This window comes from Equus caballus, chromosome 22 (assembly GCF_041296265.1).
Source record: "Equus caballus isolate H_3958 breed thoroughbred chromosome 22, TB-T2T, whole genome shotgun sequence".
NCBI lineage: Eukaryota > Metazoa > Chordata > Mammalia > Perissodactyla > Equidae > Equus > Equus caballus.
The window spans coordinates 38904114-38920761 of record NC_091705.1 but is presented as its reverse complement, the minus strand read 5'-3'; the positions used below and the strand labels follow the sequence as shown (position 1 = coordinate 38920761).

Here is a 16648-nt window from a genome sequence, read left to right as displayed (position 1 = left end):
CGTCTTTGTATGCCCAGTACCTGTGCGCTGCCCAGCACATAGGAAGCACTCAGTAAATGACTTTTGGGTGGGTGACGAGATTTAACAGGAAAACGCATTTTAAGTGTTGTGATGTAATTCTGAGATTCCCATCTTGTTTGGCTCCTATGTTATTGGCACATCCTTGGCAGGTAAGTATGAAAGAGGAAATATTTCATTGGGAGTGTATCCAGTAAAAACCCATTTTTACTCATTTCAAAGTAATTCTCTGCCTAGCACAGCTAAAGAGGGTGTTCTGGGCCTCAAACTGCTGAGATAGCCAGATGACCGCCACCTCTGACCCGGCCACTCCTGCCCGGAGCACTGTGGGCTCGATGAGAGCATCCTGGACTGAAGCAGTCCCTCAGCTCTGCCGCCCCACCCTGGAAATAGGGCCGTGGCACACCCTCACATTCAAAGGCCTTCATTAGGCCAAGTGTCACTAAAAAGCTTAGTGTGACATTTCAGTAATGCTAGCTTTCTTTATCCTTGAAAGCTAAAGTGGTGATTGTCTAATAAGAATGTTCTTTGGGGGATCAGGACCGTGAGCCTGGATATCAGCCTGAGGTAATAACCCTGGAGAAGCTTCTTGTTGTCACTGAAAGCCTTTGGTATAGGAAATTGTGAATCCTGCGAAACCTTGTGTGAGCAGTGAGGGGAAACACTCAAGAGAATACTGACATCAGAAGAGAATTCTCTGGGTTCTTCCAGTCCAGCCACTTAGTTTTATAGATGCAGGGAGTGGTTGAGTGGCCTGGCATTTCTCATTCTTAAATATGAATTTCCAGATGCCATTCTACCTAGTAACTTTTAACCGGAGGGAGATTTCTTACCTGTTTACACGCACGCACACGCACGTGCACACAAACCTCGCCACACTTATGGCCCAATCCCCTGCTAGTCACTTGCTCAGAAGAATGTTCAGTTGCTCACATCCTTCAAAACAGATCTGTGGCCGTGGGCAAGTAAAATGAATAAAGTCGTTGCCAGATTGATGTTCTTGACCCCCTTCTCTCTGCTGTTTAGATGCTCAGTCCGTAGCCGTCTTAGGTCTCCTGTCCCAGCAGGTAGTCATCCTTGAGCATGCCAGCTCTTGAAGAAGGCGAATTCTTTATATCTCCCGGATACTTGTCCCGATGCCATCTTTCTAGTGTATATAAATTTCCACGTTTTTCAAGCAGAGAGGAAATTGTTTGGTCTTTTCTCAGATGGAAGAGGGGGAAAGTGGTGGTTCTTTCTGGAATCTGTTGGCATTTTCCAGTCCCTGCTCAACTGGATTTGGGAAGTTAAGGGAGAAAGCAGATTTTTGCCACCCCCTGAGGAGTGGGATGGCCATGTCAACCTGAGGGCACATTGGAATCCCCCAGGGTGGAGGGGGCTTTAAAAAATACCGGTGCCTGCTCCCCACCCCCAGAGGTTCTTATGTAATTAGCCTGGGGTGCAGCCCGGGCATTAGAGAATTTTTCAAAGCTTCCTGGGTGATTCCAGCGTGCACACAAGCTTGCTGAGCCACCGTGTAAAGCAGAGTCGAACAAGCAGCCCTTGGAATCTGTGGCGAGGAGGGATGTCTGCTGTTTCCCCGTTTCATGCCTCTCAGAGCAGCTGCCTTCTTTGCCCTCTCCTTCCCTTGCTGGAAGAACATGTCCTGATTCGAAACAGATTAAAGTTAAAAAATAAAATCATGGGGGCTGGCCCCGTGGCCGAGTGGTTAAGTTCACGCGCTCCGCTGCAGGCGGCCCAGTGTTTCGTTGGTTCGAATCCTGGGCGCGGACATGGCACTGCTCATCAGACCACGCTGAGGCAGCGTCCCACATGCCACAACTAGAAGGACCCACAACGAAGAATACACAACTATGTACCGGGGGGCTTTGGGGAGAGAAAGGAGAAAAATAAAATCTTTAAAAAAAAAAATAAATAAAATCGTGGCCATAGAAATACGGCATGCTGGTCTTTTCTTTCAGTGCTTCCCTCCTCCGCTTTAGCAGAGTGAGAGGTTGGTGTTTGGGTCCTTGAGGGGAGCATGCGGTGCCGTCGCCCGTTTCTAGGCTGCTGGAGGACAAAAGAACGGGGACCCCACAAAACCACGCGCAGTTCTGCCAGTGCGTGAGCAGTTAATTTCCTCTACCTCTTTTACTGCTTTAAAAAATTTCTACTGCTGCCGAGAAAGTAGGTTCTATTTAAATTTGTATGTAAAGAACTTCAAGTTAGAAATGAAGAGAGTAGGGGTTTTTTCACCCCCCCAAAAAAGGACAAGAGTTTAAGGGCCAGGCTGTGGCGGACGTCCACTCAGGAGTTGTGTACTTGAGGGTTTTTTTTTTTAATGACATTATTAATTTAGTCATCAGAAGGAGAAAGTAAGTAGTGCTTTGTTTTGTCTTGTTTTGTTTTATGCTAGTTGCTACCAGGCTTATTCTTTCAGTGTTTGAAGGAAGTAGAAAGGACTTTATTTGCGTCATCAGACAGGCCCAGGAGTAGAGTCTAGGGTTGTTAGGGCGAGAGAGCGTCTTATCTCGCTCTCGCCTCTTGCTTCGGATTTTTTGTTCAGGTCTTGGTTCTGTCATTGCCCAGAATTGCTGTTCTCTTCTGTTTTTGTTGATTTGCTTATGAAAATGCTTATTATAATACCTCTGGGAATTTCTTTGCCTTCTAGGCAAATGTAATTGCTGTGATGCTCTCTCTGACCAGCTTCCCCCTCCACACACATGCACAGCAGAGCCTTACACATTTTCTAGTACACATGAAAACCGTTAATCTTTTTCTTAAAGAGAATTGTTTTTTTTGTACTAAATATGTGTATATAATTAAGCAAAATCAGAATCATTGAGAGAGTGATTAGTACTGGAGGTTCTTGCTGCAGCTCTGTGAAGCGTTAACGCCTTCAGAGAAGGGTCAGCCTAGCACACCTATCGTAGGACAGGTGCGCAAGTGTGAGCTGAGGGCTGGGGGCTCGTTTCTGTGTAAATGTGATTTTGCCAACAGGGTTCATGCTGACTTGGTTTACGTCTTTATATAAATGCAGACCTAGTGTTTTTCAGGAAAGCTCCAACCAAAAAGGACAGAAGTATTCTGTTCCTTTCCTCCCTGGTTAAGAGACTTCAAGTTCTCTTCGAGTTCCTTATGGAGCTTCGTCCTCTGAGCACTTGTGGAGAAGGCAGCCATGTGCCTGGACAAAAGGATTCACTGTGTTAGCCATTTGATTCTCGGAAACCCTCTCATAGTGCTTTTTAAAAAATACCTGAGTTGAAGATTCCAGAATTCCAGAGTGCAAGTGAATTTGAATAGGAAGTTTTAATTTTCATAGAATCAGCATGAATCCAGAAGGATTGGTGAGAGAAATTTTAGTACAGTGTAATGGAAAGATCGCTAACCCAGAGGTTAGCCGGATCTCTGTCATGCGCTGGGCAAGCCTCTTTATGAGTTGTGTACGTGGTGCCTCAGTGTCTTTATCTGTAAAAAACTAAGAGGTTGGAGAGCCCCCTTCTAGTCCACTGTTAGTCCCCCAGGGAAAAGGCACCTGCTTCACTCTCATAAGCCCACTAAAAGGACAGTAAAGAGGGGGGGTGTGTGATTAATGGCATAAAATCTTAAGAGTGAGGAGTACAAGAAAAGAGACCACAGCAAAAAATTGTGCGAAGCAGGAAAGCAGATGGACCAGTGATAAAGGACTTAACAGACCCAAGAAAACTGACTGCTAACATGGCAGCAGGGAAAGCCAGCCACCGCCTGGTTATACTCCGAAATCCCTCAGACGCTCAGCAGTTAGCAGTAGACGTATTTTCGGAGGTAAGAATAAAGGTGGCAGCTAAGATAAAGGTTGGCTGAGAGCTCTTTAGAAAGTGATCAGATACCCAGGTCCCCTTCTCCGTCCTGGCGAAGGACTGGAGACGTGACAACCTCTGGAGGTGGTAAGACAGCGTCCCTCAACTTGGAGACACCTGGCACGGTTTAGGGTACCCCTCGCCGTGCCCTCCTCCTCAGTTCCAGGATGCTTGTAGCAAGGATCGTCCCATTCTGGCAGGAGATTAGAATAGACTTCTCTGGGGAATCTGGACCAAACCAGACCTCCAGCCAGAAGACCCCACGAGGAGGAACCTCAGGCCAGGCCCTTCTAGCGCGCTGACTAGCGCCCCACCTTTAATATTTTGAGGATTCCTGGAGCTTAGAACAAACAGGCAGCAGCACATCGGAAGAAACAGACTATGCTGGGAGAAGAAAACTTAAAACAACCGTCCATATCCTCAAGGGGAAGAGAGAAAGGATCGCAGACGTGAAGCAGGAGTGTACTGTAAGAAATAAATGTTCAGAAAATAAAAAGGACTCTTGAAAATTAAAAATATAAGAGCAGAAATGATAATTAAAAGAAGAGCTGAGTAAAATTGAGGCAAAGCTTTGAAAAGAGCAGAAAAATGGCAAGGTGGAAAGTCAGATAGAAAAGATGAGAAAATTAGAAGACCAGGAGGTGCAATATCTAAGTCATGTTTTCTCTTCTCCAGAAAGAAAGCGCAGAATACAGAAGGGAGGAGACCATCCCCACAGTAATTCCTCCTCCCCGCCCCTAAATTCCAGAACAGGTGGACGTGGATTTCCAGACTTAAAGGTTTGACCACCAAATGCTCCACACAGTGAGTGAAAATAGACCCCCAGCAAGGCACACTAGTGTGGAATTTCCTGAACCAGGAGAAAGTTCTGTACACTTCCAGAAAGAGATTACTGGTCAGAGCTCAGGAATTGGAATGTCTTCGGACTTACCAGGCACGGTGGAGTCTAGAAGGCAGTGAGAGAGCACCTTCACAATTTTAAAGGAAAATTATTTCCAGCCTAGAGTTCTGTAAACCCAGCCAACCTATGAATCCAGTGAGGAAGAAGAAAAATAATGAGATGTACAAGTTTCAGAATCACTTCCCATTCCTCCTCAGGAAGCTGAGGAGCGAGAAAAAGGCAGAAATTGAACTTAGAAAAAATGAGGGTCATTACTGTAGGGAGACAAAGGGACTCTCCAGGCCGCCAGGAAGGGCGATCAGGGGGTAGCGTCTGCACACCAGGCACAGAGGAAGCCAGGCCAGACTGGGGGGGTCAGGAGGCGCCGGCCCTTCTCTGGGAAGGTGAAGTTGAGAGAATACCTGAGGCCCGTAAACGTCTTGGAGGAGACGTAGTGGTAAAGGGCACGGTGTTGAGTTAGTCGTTATTCCATGTACAACTTGGCAAACAGAAAAACAAGGCAGTCAGTCCAGGAAAAGAAAAATTACGCAGGAGAAGAAAAGCAGTCATAACTTTCCCCATTTCTCAGTCGTGAGCAGTATTTATAGAATCGTCATAACATAAATACTTGAAGATTGTCCGAACCACCGTTATCGTATATGACTGTGGGGAGGCTGGAGGTCGGAAAGGTGTACGTGTGGTGCTGGTGGGGGAGGAAAGGGAGCGAAATCCTCACCCCATAGGGGGACATAAACAAGGTCACAGTAAGACCTAAAGCGGAACCATCCAGGTCAAGGTAAGACCTAAAGCAGAAGGATCAAGATGACGTGTATCGGCTGACGGAGGTAAATACTAAAATAGTGGGCTCACAGAAGTGAGGAGAGTTCCTTGAGAGAGTAAGACGTGGGGGGCGAGCTGTCTTTAAATGATGTTGTCGAGTGACTTGACTATGAACCGAGCGCGTGTAAAGCTGTGATACCAATAAGAATAGAAACACTGGGTAAAATGGCGTCACCTGGTTAACATTTTTGTTGATGGTTCAGCTCTTCACCTGCCGTGAAGAGCTGGCGCACCGTCCTGCTTCCCGAAAGCCGCTATCGAGGAGAAATACGTCTCGGTAGCACCTGAGACTGCGGAGTTGATCGCACGTCCCGGTCTGAGCCGCCTTTCTCTTGCCTCTCTAGATTATCCTCTGGACTTGAACCACAGTGAAACCTTCCTACAAACCACAACTTTCCTCCCTGAAGACTTCACCTACTTTGCAAACCATACCTGCCCCGAGAGGCTCCCTTCCATGAGTAAGTAGAGCCCTCGCTTACCGTCTCTGCTTTTAAATGGCTGGGTCTTTTTATTTGACTAAAACAAAAGGGAGAGTGTTGTTGATTCTCATGTCTCCCCTATAGAGGATGTAAACGTTTGCCTCCCTGCCCTTGGGAACAGGGTCAGGAACGTCACTTGTGTCCTTCCCCCTTCTGCAAGCTGGCCTGTGGGCCTGGTGCCTGTTTGTACCCCAGTTTCTACCCTTTCCTTTGCACACGCCACCTCCTTTGTAACCTGGGGTGTGTTAGGAGGTCCCGGAGAAAGTGGGCAGCCAGCTTTGTCTTAGCGTAAATCTCCCACTGATTATAACTTGTCTGATAGGACGGAAGTTATTTTCTTAATAAAGTGCTGGTTAAGATTCTTGGATCTTTTCTTTTTCTCTTTTCTTCTTTCTTGGAATCCTATGTGTCATCTAAAGCGATGACAACACGCTGTCACACCTTTTCTGTACTTTTGAGCTGCTTAAACAGCTCTGCTCCTGCTTCAGCCAGAGGCGGAGAGTGTGCGGAGCCTGGAGTGGCCAGTGGGAGTCACGGGTAAATTAACTGGGACAGCGTGGCTCTGCTTGCCTCGAGCTCCCAGGGATGGCACCAAGCTCAGCCGTTTTCCTCCTTCCTCTCTGAGAAGTTCAGCTGCTCTTTTACTTCGTCTGAAGTTTTTTCTACACCCTTGGCTGAAGCAGAACTCTGAAGTCTAAATTTCTTGATCTGCTGCTTTACCCAGCGATAGTGATGAACGGGATGCCGTCAGTTGGAAAGCACAGGAAGGGCCTCCTATCGCTCTTAAAAACATAGCTGAAAAAGCATTGAACTTCTCCAGAGAAAGAAACCCTGGATGGAGGGAAAAGAAACTATCGTTTTCTGGCCTCTTAATTCTTTCTTTCCGAATCTCTTTGCAGAGGGCCCAATAGACATTAACATGAGTGAGATTGGAATGGACTACGTTCATGAACTCTTCTCCAAAGACCCGACCCTCGAGCTCGGGGGCCACTGGAAGCCTTCTGATTGCATGCCTCGGTGGAAGGTAGGGTGTGGGGTCCGACTCGAAGTGCTGGGAAGCCCGCCTGGGACTTGCCGTCCTTCCCACGGGATTCACTCACTGTGACGTTTCGTAATTTGTGCCCCACGACCGATGCAGGGTCTTTGATGGAAACGTTTTCGCGGAATGAGTTTCCCTGAGGACTCTTCTGTAGTCCCAGAAATTTGCATCGTTCCGATGACTGAGCGGGACCTTTGTCTTCCTTCCAGGAATTTTGGCTAAGCGAGGGGGGAGAGTTGGTGGGTCTCTTGTGACACATTTGCAGAAGCCATCTTCACAAATTCAGTGCCTCCTGCCTCATTTGCCATTGTCACTGTGAGTTTAGTGGAATAAAAAGTGGAGTTATTTAACTTGACACTGAGAATTGTTTAGTGTTTTTCTGCAGGACTGTAGTCAGGAGACATCAAGACACTGGCTTAAGTCCGTTCTTTCAACAAGTGCTTATTAAAATGCTTGTTGTGTGCTGCCCTGTGAGCTGCAGCAGCGGTCAGAGCAGATCTGGAGCAGATGAGTGTTTCCAGCTCATCACCAGAGTATTAAATCAATTGATGACCAGCATTGAAAAAATAAATATATGTATGTTAAAGTGCATTGCACGTTGTAAGGGGAAGTGCTATTTTGTGAAGCATATTTTAGTTGTATGTTTATCTGTCTATGGATGTATTTGTGTCCCGGGTCACAGTGTAGAATGTGTGTCTTCCTCTGGCTTGTGGCCTAGAGTGAATTCATTCTGCAGGCCCGCCATATAGGAGGGGCATCCAAGAACAAGGTCCGCTTACTTCCGAGGGGCGGCTTGCCACCAGGTCTTCCTTGAGAGGCGGCTGAGGACAAGGCAGCCTCCCAGCTCTCCCCCCGAGAGGTGGTCGCCGATGCTACAGGAGTCTCCTGCTACAAAGCAGTAGTTGAGACTAAGAGGGTGGCTTCCTTTGCTGTGACCCCTCCAGGTGGCGATCCTAATCCCCTTCCGGAACCGCCACGAGCACCTCCCGGTCCTGCTCAGACACCTGATCCCCATGCTTCAGCGCCAGCGCCTACGGTTCGCGTTCTACGTGATCGAGCAGGTGAGTGGTCCTTTCCTGGCTGTCCTTTCCCTTCTGTGACAGCAGTTCAGGTTAGGGTGCTTCAAGCTACTCCATCTTCAGGGTGCAGAGCTGGGAAAGCTGAAAGCTGACAACTGAGTCATCCTGGGGTGGGAAGGGGAGCAACAGGCAGTTCCTTGATCTTTTTCGAGACGTTGCTCAATATCGGCAGGTTTGAGTCTGGACGGAACTTTGCCCTTGAACAAAAGGCTTCTTGTGTGTGGTTTTGCTAGAGCTGCTTTGGGTGGCGTCTTCAGGCTCCAGACCCAGGAAATTCCCCTTGAGATATGGAGCCGCAAGGAGAAATGGCAGTGGTGTTCTTTCTTCCCTTTACGGGACTGGGTTCTCTTCTGAAGGCTGTTGTGTGGCTGAATGTCTGCCATTAGAACAGCCTTGGGAGAGGAGCTGGGGTTTGTCGTTAGCACCCCTTTTATTTCTGAGGAAGTTGAGACCAGAGGTCAAGTGACTTGTGAGTCGGGGATGAGTAGTGCTGGCCCCGTCTCGCTTCTGGCCTGCCGTCCTTCCCAGGTTACCAGGCTCCCCTTCGGGCAGGACTGGGCAGCGGAGATTTTGCTTCCAGAGTCCTTTTAAAATACGGTTCTGCTGCTTGTAGGTGGGCACCCAGCCCTTTAACCGGGCCATGCTTTTCAATGTCGGTTTTCAAGAAGCCATGAAGGACTTGGACTGGGACTGCCTCGTTTTCCATGACGTGGATCATATCCCAGAAAGTGATCGTAACTATTACGGATGTGGACAGATGCCAAGGCACTTTGCAACTAAGTTGGATAAGTATATGTATCTGTGAGTATCATTTCCTCTGAACTAAGGAGGTTAGATCTGCAAGGATGGCGAGAGATGCAAAGATGGCAAGATCCATTTAGCTGCGACCCAAATGTCCATCACCTGATGAATGGATAAACAAAATGTGGTCTCTCCATACGGTGGAATACTATTTGGCAATGAAAAGGAATGAAGTAGTGATACACGCAGTGACATGGATGCCCCTTGAAAACATCATGCCAAGTGAAAGAAACTAGTTACAAAAGACCACATAGTATATGATTCCATTGATATGGAATGTCCAGAAGATGCGAACCTGTAGGGATAGAAGGGAGAAGAGTGGTTATGCGGGTTTGAGAGGAATAGGGGACGTGAGGACTAAGTGTTCATGGGCACAAGGCATCTTGTTGGGGTGATGAAACGTATTAAAATTGAGTCTGGTCACGATTGCACAACTCTGAATATACTAAAAATCGTTGAATTATACCCTTGAAGTGGGTGGCTTATACGGTATGTCAGTTATGTCTCAATAAAGCTGTTATAAAAAAAATCAATTAGAGAAAATTCAATTAGCTGCTCAGGTTGATGCATCTCAGCGTGAAGAAACCATTTCAGACGGTTCGGGGAGTAGCTCAGAGAGTGTTGTTTGACTCAAGACTTAGTTCTCCTGGGAGACGGCCTGTTCTGAAGAAAAGCCACCCTTGCGTGCACAGATGGTTGATGCTGTCCGTCTCTTTTCAGGCTTCCTTACACGGAGTTCTTTGGCGGAGTGAGCGGCTTGACAGTGGAGCAGTTTCGGAAAATCAATGGCTTTCCTAATGCGTTCTGGGGTTGGGGCGGAGAAGATGACGACCTGTGGAACAGGTACCACCCTTCTTCCGGTGCCGTCTAGAAATGCTGCCTTGGCTCTGCAGACCAGCACTGTCTACTAGGAGTATGATGCAAGCCACATCTGTAATTTTAAATGTCCTGGTAGCCACATTTGAAAAGGTTAAAAAAAGAAAAAGATAAGATTAATTTTAATATATTGATAAAATATGTTTATCACAGTATATCCAAAATAATACCATTTCAACACGTAATCAATATAAAATGTTGAGAGTTACGTTTATTTTTTTTTTACTGAAACCTCCCCAAACCAGAGGTCAAATATTAGTGACCTGTGTACACAGATTTGTCCATGCCGTCAGATAAGGCTTGCATTATACAAGTTTGTGTGAACAATCCCGCGTTTGAGTAGTGTCAACCAATATTTTTACGGTGAGTAAAATAATAACCTAATGACGAACAAATGAGCAGAAGAATTTCCACCTTGTATCTGTGTACTTTCTAGCGTGGCTTTAAAAAAGGAAGTGTGTGTTGGTTGTTAATTACAAAGTAATATTTGCTGGCAAAAATTCAGATGGTACAAAAATGCATAAACCAAAGAGTATTAATCTTAATCCCCATCGCTATCCTATTTCATTCCTAGCCATTTGAACAAGCTGTTCCTTTCTGTTCGTATATAAACAACCCTGACACCTCCCTTCTCACCCTCCAACCACGTTCATGTAGAGAGAGCCACTTCAGTATTTTTCACAATTGCGTAGTATTCCTTTATGTAGAGCCACGACAATTTATTTTACTCTTCTTTTATTGATGAATATTGTTGTTTACGATTTTGAACATCCTTTGTTCATGTGTGAAAATATTTCTTTAGGCTACATTCAAAGTTGTGGAAATGCAGAGTAAAGAAGTAAATGCACTTTTAAATTTTGATAGTTAATGCCAAATTTTCCTCCGTTAAGAGATTGCAAAATGATTCCAACCAATGGTGCATCAATGTGCCTGTTTTCTTACATCAGTGCCAACATTGGATATAAACCACCTTTTAAATCTTTGCCACATTTCAGCCCTTTAGTAGCCACATATGACTCATGGCTATTATATTGGACAAAACAGCTCCAGACAATTCTTTCTCAATCTGGTAGGTAAAAATGGCATCTCATCCTTTTAATTTGGGTTTCTTAGGAACCTAGTGAGAATGGATGGCTTTTCCATATGCTTAACTGGTTTGACTCGTCCTTGAATCTAGTTGAGCTCTCCTAGGACATAGTTCTCATCTCATGCTCTCCCCAGCTTGGTGGGGGGTCCCTCAGGAACTGGGGCTGGTTTTCCCCAGCACCGTGCACAGTTCCTCACACACAGTAGGCATTCCATATATATTTATCAAATGAGAGTGAGAACACATCTTCGTATAACAAAATGAAAGTATAATTTAGATTCCACTGAAGGATGTGGAAATAATACTCCCCCACAGTTTTAAAATACGAAAACAGGGCCGGCCTGGTGGCACAGCGGTTAAGTTCGCATGTTCCAATTCTCAGTGGCCTGGGGTTCACCGGTTTGGATCCTGGGTGCTGACATGGCACCACTTGGCACACCATGCTGTGGTAGGCATCCCATGTGTAAAGTAGAGGAAGATGGGCACGGATATTAGCTCAGGGCCGGTCTTCCTCAGCAAAAAAGAGGAGGACTGGCAGTAGTTAGCTCAGGGCTGATCTTCCTTAAAAAAAAATTAAAATAAAATAAAAAATAAAATATGAAAACGACCAAAAATTTCACACAGGCATCTGAAGTCTACCTCCATGTATTAATTATTTCTTAGAGCCCCATCAAGTTTCCGGTAGACCCAGCTTGGGAAATCTTATCTTTATCATATTAAGGATAAATATCCTGAACACCCCCTCTAAATTCTGTTTCCCTCAGAGTGACTTTCATAAAGTGTGAAGTTTTCCATCTGGACCAGAGTGTGTCATGTGAATTAGTTCATCTCCGTGGTGATGGGGGAGGTGGGCGGAGACGTAGGTTTCACCTCAGTGGGGAAAACAGCTTGTGGCTCTGACTTGGCCACTTGCTCTCCAGGAGGCCGTGGGAGGGACGCCTGCTGCCCGTCAGCAAGGCGAGTATTTTCGAGATGTCCCAAACAAGCCAGCTGAGAGAGCACGCTCGCGCTCGTCTGCCGGGACCCTCGTGTTGTGCTTGTCACAGAATCCATGCCAAACCTCACACTCGAGAATTTTGAGTTTCTTTCTGAATTTCTTTTTCAGAACTCTTTTCTGTCGTAGACTTCTAAAACCAAGAACTTGTCCAGAGGGTGGGCAATTTGAGTGTTTAGATGCAGGAGAAGTTCGGTCGTTCCCCTTGGGGTTTGTCCCGCTCTGGATCGTTTCATCTGAAAGCGCTTCTCCTTGTCTTGGGCAGAGTGCAGAATGCAGGCTATTCTGTGAGCCGGCCGGAGGGCGACACGGGGAAGTACAAGTCCATTCCTCACCACCATCGAGGAGAAGTGCAGTTTCTTGGAAGGTTGGTGCAACGTCTTTATTCCTCTTACAGATACCCTTTATATTTTGCATTTCCAGATGCCCCAGAACATAGTACAGCCCCTCGTCTTACTCCCCACCCCGCTCCGAGGTCTGGTTCTGACAGCTGCTTCATAGTTCCTGTGTATATTTTAATTTAGCTGGGAGGCCAGCTTTGGGGGTGAAATCAGACAATTGGTGAAAAATTTGTTTGTAAGATCTTTTAAGAAAATGGCTCATTCTGCGTCTCAAGCTTGGTAGCCTCCCCTGTAGCCTGCCCGGAGCGGGAGGAAAACCCGCCCCGGAATGGTCGCCGCGGGGCTCACAGTGACGTGACGGAGCAGAGTTGGCACCCTTTCTGCTGGCTCCGCTTCTGGAGCGGGGTCCCTGAGCCTGTGTGGGTGTGGTGGCCGCTGCTTTGTCACCCTCTTTCCTTCCAGTAAGGAAATTGCAGAGTGGAGCGATCGGGGCGGGGCCGGGGCGCCGGCTCTTTGCGTCTTGAGTTAGCTGGGGGCGGACTGCTCCCCGGACGGCCCATTCCGAGCGTGGGAACTTGGTGCTGGTGGGGGATGAGGGCGCTGGCCACAGCCTCTCAACTTTCTCATCTGATGGCTTTTTAGCATCTCACCTCCCACTTCCCCACTGTGTGACCTTGGGCACTTACACTCATGTCTGACACAAGGTCATTGAACATCCTGAGCCTTGGTTTCCTCATCTGATTAAGAGGTGGATGCATTAAATGTAATAATGTGATAAATAAAGCACCCGGTGCAAAACAGGAGGTGTTTCTAGTAATAATAGCAACAGTGTTCATCACGGAGAAGCCGAACGCCAGCGCTGGGTGGCGCAGGAGTGCGGCCCTGGGTTGTGTCCCGTCCCGGGGTCTGCCCTGCCCATCCTCCGTCGCGTCCTCCTGCTCAGCCCTCTGCTCTCTGCTCGCGCAGGTATGCTCTGCTGAGGAAGTCCCGAGAACGGCAACCGCTGGACGGCCTCAACAACTTGAACTACTTTGCAAACATCACGTACGACGCCTTGTACAAAAACATTACTGTCAACTTGACACCCGAGCTGGCTCAGGTGAGCGAGTACTGAGATGAGGAGAGGATCTGTCTGCTTGCCCGCCGCCGGGAGGGCAGCCTGCTGCGCTGTCCCGGGCTCCACACAGGGAGAGCGCAGAATGCAGCGGCTCGGGAGGACTGCAGGGTCGAGGAGCAGACGTGAGCGGAGTCCCCGTGCAGACCCGCGGGGCGAGGGAGCGAGCTGGCGCCGTCCTCATCAGGACTGGCTCTCTCGTTTCACAAGACGGACGGCCGTCCTGCTGCCCTCTCCCCCGTCTCCTGCCCCCACGTCCCCTCAGCCACGATCCCCAGAACCGAACGGTGACCTGCCGTGTCCTGCCGCGGAGCCTGCTTCTACGAACGGCCTTTGGAGCTTCTTGGCCTTCAGAGCACAGAGGGAGACCCACCCCGGGCAGCCGTGTCTTAGGAAGAACGAGGAAACTCCACACGCCATTCCTCCACGTCTCTGGTGTTCTCTTTGGTTTCATTTTTTTAAAAAACTTATCTGCTTCGGGTGGGGATCAAGGGTGGAGGGGAGGGGCTGGGGAGGCTAAACAGACATGTAACAGTCACTTCTTGAAGAAGTATAATTGTAAATAAGCCATGCGAAATGCCTTTTTTAAATTTAATTTTATAGCTGGCTCCAGTTCAAACTGAGGATTTGTACATTAGGTCACTTATTCGGTTGGCAGATGCGGGGACTCAGTTAAAATGCAGGGGAACATCTCGCCTCCCAGGTCGCCTTCGCTTCGGGAGGGAGTGGATTTAGGGCACGTCACGAAAAGAACGAAAGCGGCCAATCTCTGTCGCTTCTGCCCCTCCCCTCCCCCGTCCCCGAAAGTCCTGCTCCTGACTTTGCTCTGGGTCCTCTCGTCCGGAGGCTCGCTGCTCCCCCCGCTCGGAGCTTGCCCTGAATTCAGGGGCCCACTGTGCGCCCCTGCCCTCCCGGTTTTATTCCTTGTCCTTTCGTCACAGAGAGGGTGGGTGTTGAGTTTTCCTCCTTCTTTCTTTCTTTCTCTCTCTTTTTTTTGCTCTTGTGGAACTTGGCCACACTTTCTGAAATCTGTGCCTAAATTACCAGCTAGCTTCACTGATTCCTCTGAATATTTCCCTTTCGGTTTCTGGAAAGATTCTTTGTCCACATTATTAACTAGTACATAGAAGTAAAGAGCCTTGACTTATGAAGAACTCAGCCAGGGGCAGGTGACACTTGCGTGCTGTGGGTCATTGGGCTCCAGATTAGACCAAATCAGAGCTTGAAAGTCAGGCCAACAAAGCTCAGGATGGAGAGCCCAAGTGCTCGCGCCCTGTGTGGTCTTTGAAGTCAGATTCTAAATTGCATTTGAGTCTGTGCCTCTGTTTTTCCCTGAGCCAGAACCCTCGATTCATAGCCCCAGTTGGCTTCTACAGAATTCTGAAAAATGCCAGTTTTTCCCTCCTTTTCCATAGAACATAGTTATACATGGTGATTAGGAGTACTTTATGAAGAGTACTTCATATTTTTTTCAATTGCCTTGTTTGCCTTCAACTTCCTTAATTTTCATGGTTTACATGGATGTGTGTGTGTCGGGGGTGTATTTGTGTATATACGTGTGGGTTTGTTTTTCTGTCGCATGTGTTGGTTCCATGGACATATGATCCCCACGTGCTGTGGGAGTGACTGGCCAGGCGTTGTTTCTTGTTCGTGTTTCTGTTCTTTTGAAGAATAGAGTGGTATTTAGAAAATAAATTGCATTGTGAAGCTCTTATCGGCTCATATGAGAGAGCAGGCCCTGCCCTTGAGAGTGCTGGTAAGTTGTATCATATGTTTTAAAAGAGCTCTGAGCATTTCATGCTTTAAACTACCTTCACGAGGGAACATTACACACACAAGTTCATTGGGGTTTTTTTTTGATGTGTGGTGCATAGCAATAAAGATTCCTTCCGCTTTTCTCCCCTGCCCCCCAGCCTCTGTGCTGGCCTGGCTGTCCCCGCCTTCTCGTTCTCCCCTCTTCTCCTCTCTCATCACTGAAGGCAGCGAGCTGCTTTCAGTGTGACACAACCATGATGTCGTTCGGAAGAATTTGCCAGGACAGACTGATTCTTGGTGAAGGATGACGTGTGTTCTCATGGCAGTGTTGTAAAATGATCTCGTTTGAAGCTTTTTCATTAACATGTTTACCACCAAGAACAAAATGTTGGCCAAGGCTGATGCCGGCTTTTAAAAAGATGCTGGTTAGAGGAGAGAGGGGGCCCTCTTCACGCTCGAAGGAGGGTCACTTCAGTGAGCTTGTGATCATTTGTAAGTTTAATAGTGTGAAGTCTTACTGCGCACTGTTACTCCTGTGTCCACCAAGTTGAGTATCGTGTAGGAAATGTAAAAAGATACAGCCGCCCGCTGTTACTGGTGTGAAATTCTCGTGTGCAAAAAAAAGACCAATAAGAACCAAATGTGACCTTGTACATATTTTGGCAGCTGAAATTCTTTAAGGCTACTGATGGGTGACCCTGAATCAGCCCTGTCTTTGACAGCCGCGTGCCGGGAAAGGGTTTTCCTTTCACGTTGTTTTTCTTTGGGGGGGGGCGGGGACTGTTTGCAAAAATAATCATTTTGACATTACGGGGACTCCTGCTAGAGCTCCTCCACCGCAGGCTTTGATAGCTAAGCAGCAGCCGCGTGTATCAACTGTGTCCACTCACTGTCAATGGTGGCATTGAGGGTAGCTAGCTTATTTCCATCACTACGTTTTTTTGAGCTTGCTCTTATGTTTTAAGAGGTGCCAGGGGTACATTTTTGCACTGAAATCTAAAGATGTTTTAAAAACACTTTTCACAAAAATAGTCCTTTGTCATTACATTATTTACTCATGTGTTTGTACATTTTTGTATGTTAATTTATGAATGATTTTTTCAGTAAAAAATACATATTCAAGAACCAAACCTTGGTGATCGTCTCTCTTTGTCTCGGACAGTTTGGCCCCTTGAGGCCTTTCCTTCCCCCTGGGAGTTCAGCTCCTGTGTGTCCTTCAGGCAGCTTGGCTGACCTCCGGATGCTCCTCAGGGAGATGCTGCCCGCGCGGCCCCTGCACCTGGACCATTCCGTGAAAGCTCAGCCCTTGTAGCAGAAGCTCTGAGTCCACCGTGTTGTCCGGGCGCCCTCCCGCACTTGGGTTTTTGTTCAAGAATTGGCCCAGGTGATGCCCGTCAAGTTGAATAGCTCCTCTGGGGAAGGGGAGGGGGAGGGTGCATGGAGCCTGGCTTCAGAAGGTCCTCTGGGACCCGTCCCGAGTTGCTGCTGTCTGCCTGGTCCTGCTTGGAGGTGGCAGTCCTAACTTCT

The 16648-nt window shown here is 47.6% G+C and overlaps 1 protein-coding gene across 3 annotated transcripts in view; it reads left to right on the top strand.

The window, feature by feature from the left end:
• Nucleotides 1-16251, top strand: part of B4GALT5 (beta-1,4-galactosyltransferase 5) — a 69877-nt gene extending 53626 nt beyond the window's left edge. For all 3 annotated transcript variants that reach the window (XM_070246924.1, XM_023626724.2, XM_070246925.1), the window contains exons 3-9: nucleotides 5901-6014; nucleotides 6935-7059; nucleotides 8019-8135; nucleotides 8767-8954; nucleotides 9675-9797; nucleotides 12177-12278; nucleotides 13219-16251. In XM_070246924.1, the coding sequence (XP_070103025.1) occupies nucleotides 5901-6014; nucleotides 6935-7059; nucleotides 8019-8135; nucleotides 8767-8954; nucleotides 9675-9797; nucleotides 12177-12278; nucleotides 13219-13366 (917 nt within the window). In that variant the 3' untranslated portion in view covers nucleotides 13367-16251. The remainder of the gene's footprint in view (nucleotides 1-5900; nucleotides 6015-6934; nucleotides 7060-8018; nucleotides 8136-8766; nucleotides 8955-9674; nucleotides 9798-12176; nucleotides 12279-13218) is intronic.
• The last annotated feature ends 397 nt before the right edge of the window (nucleotides 16252-16648 follow it).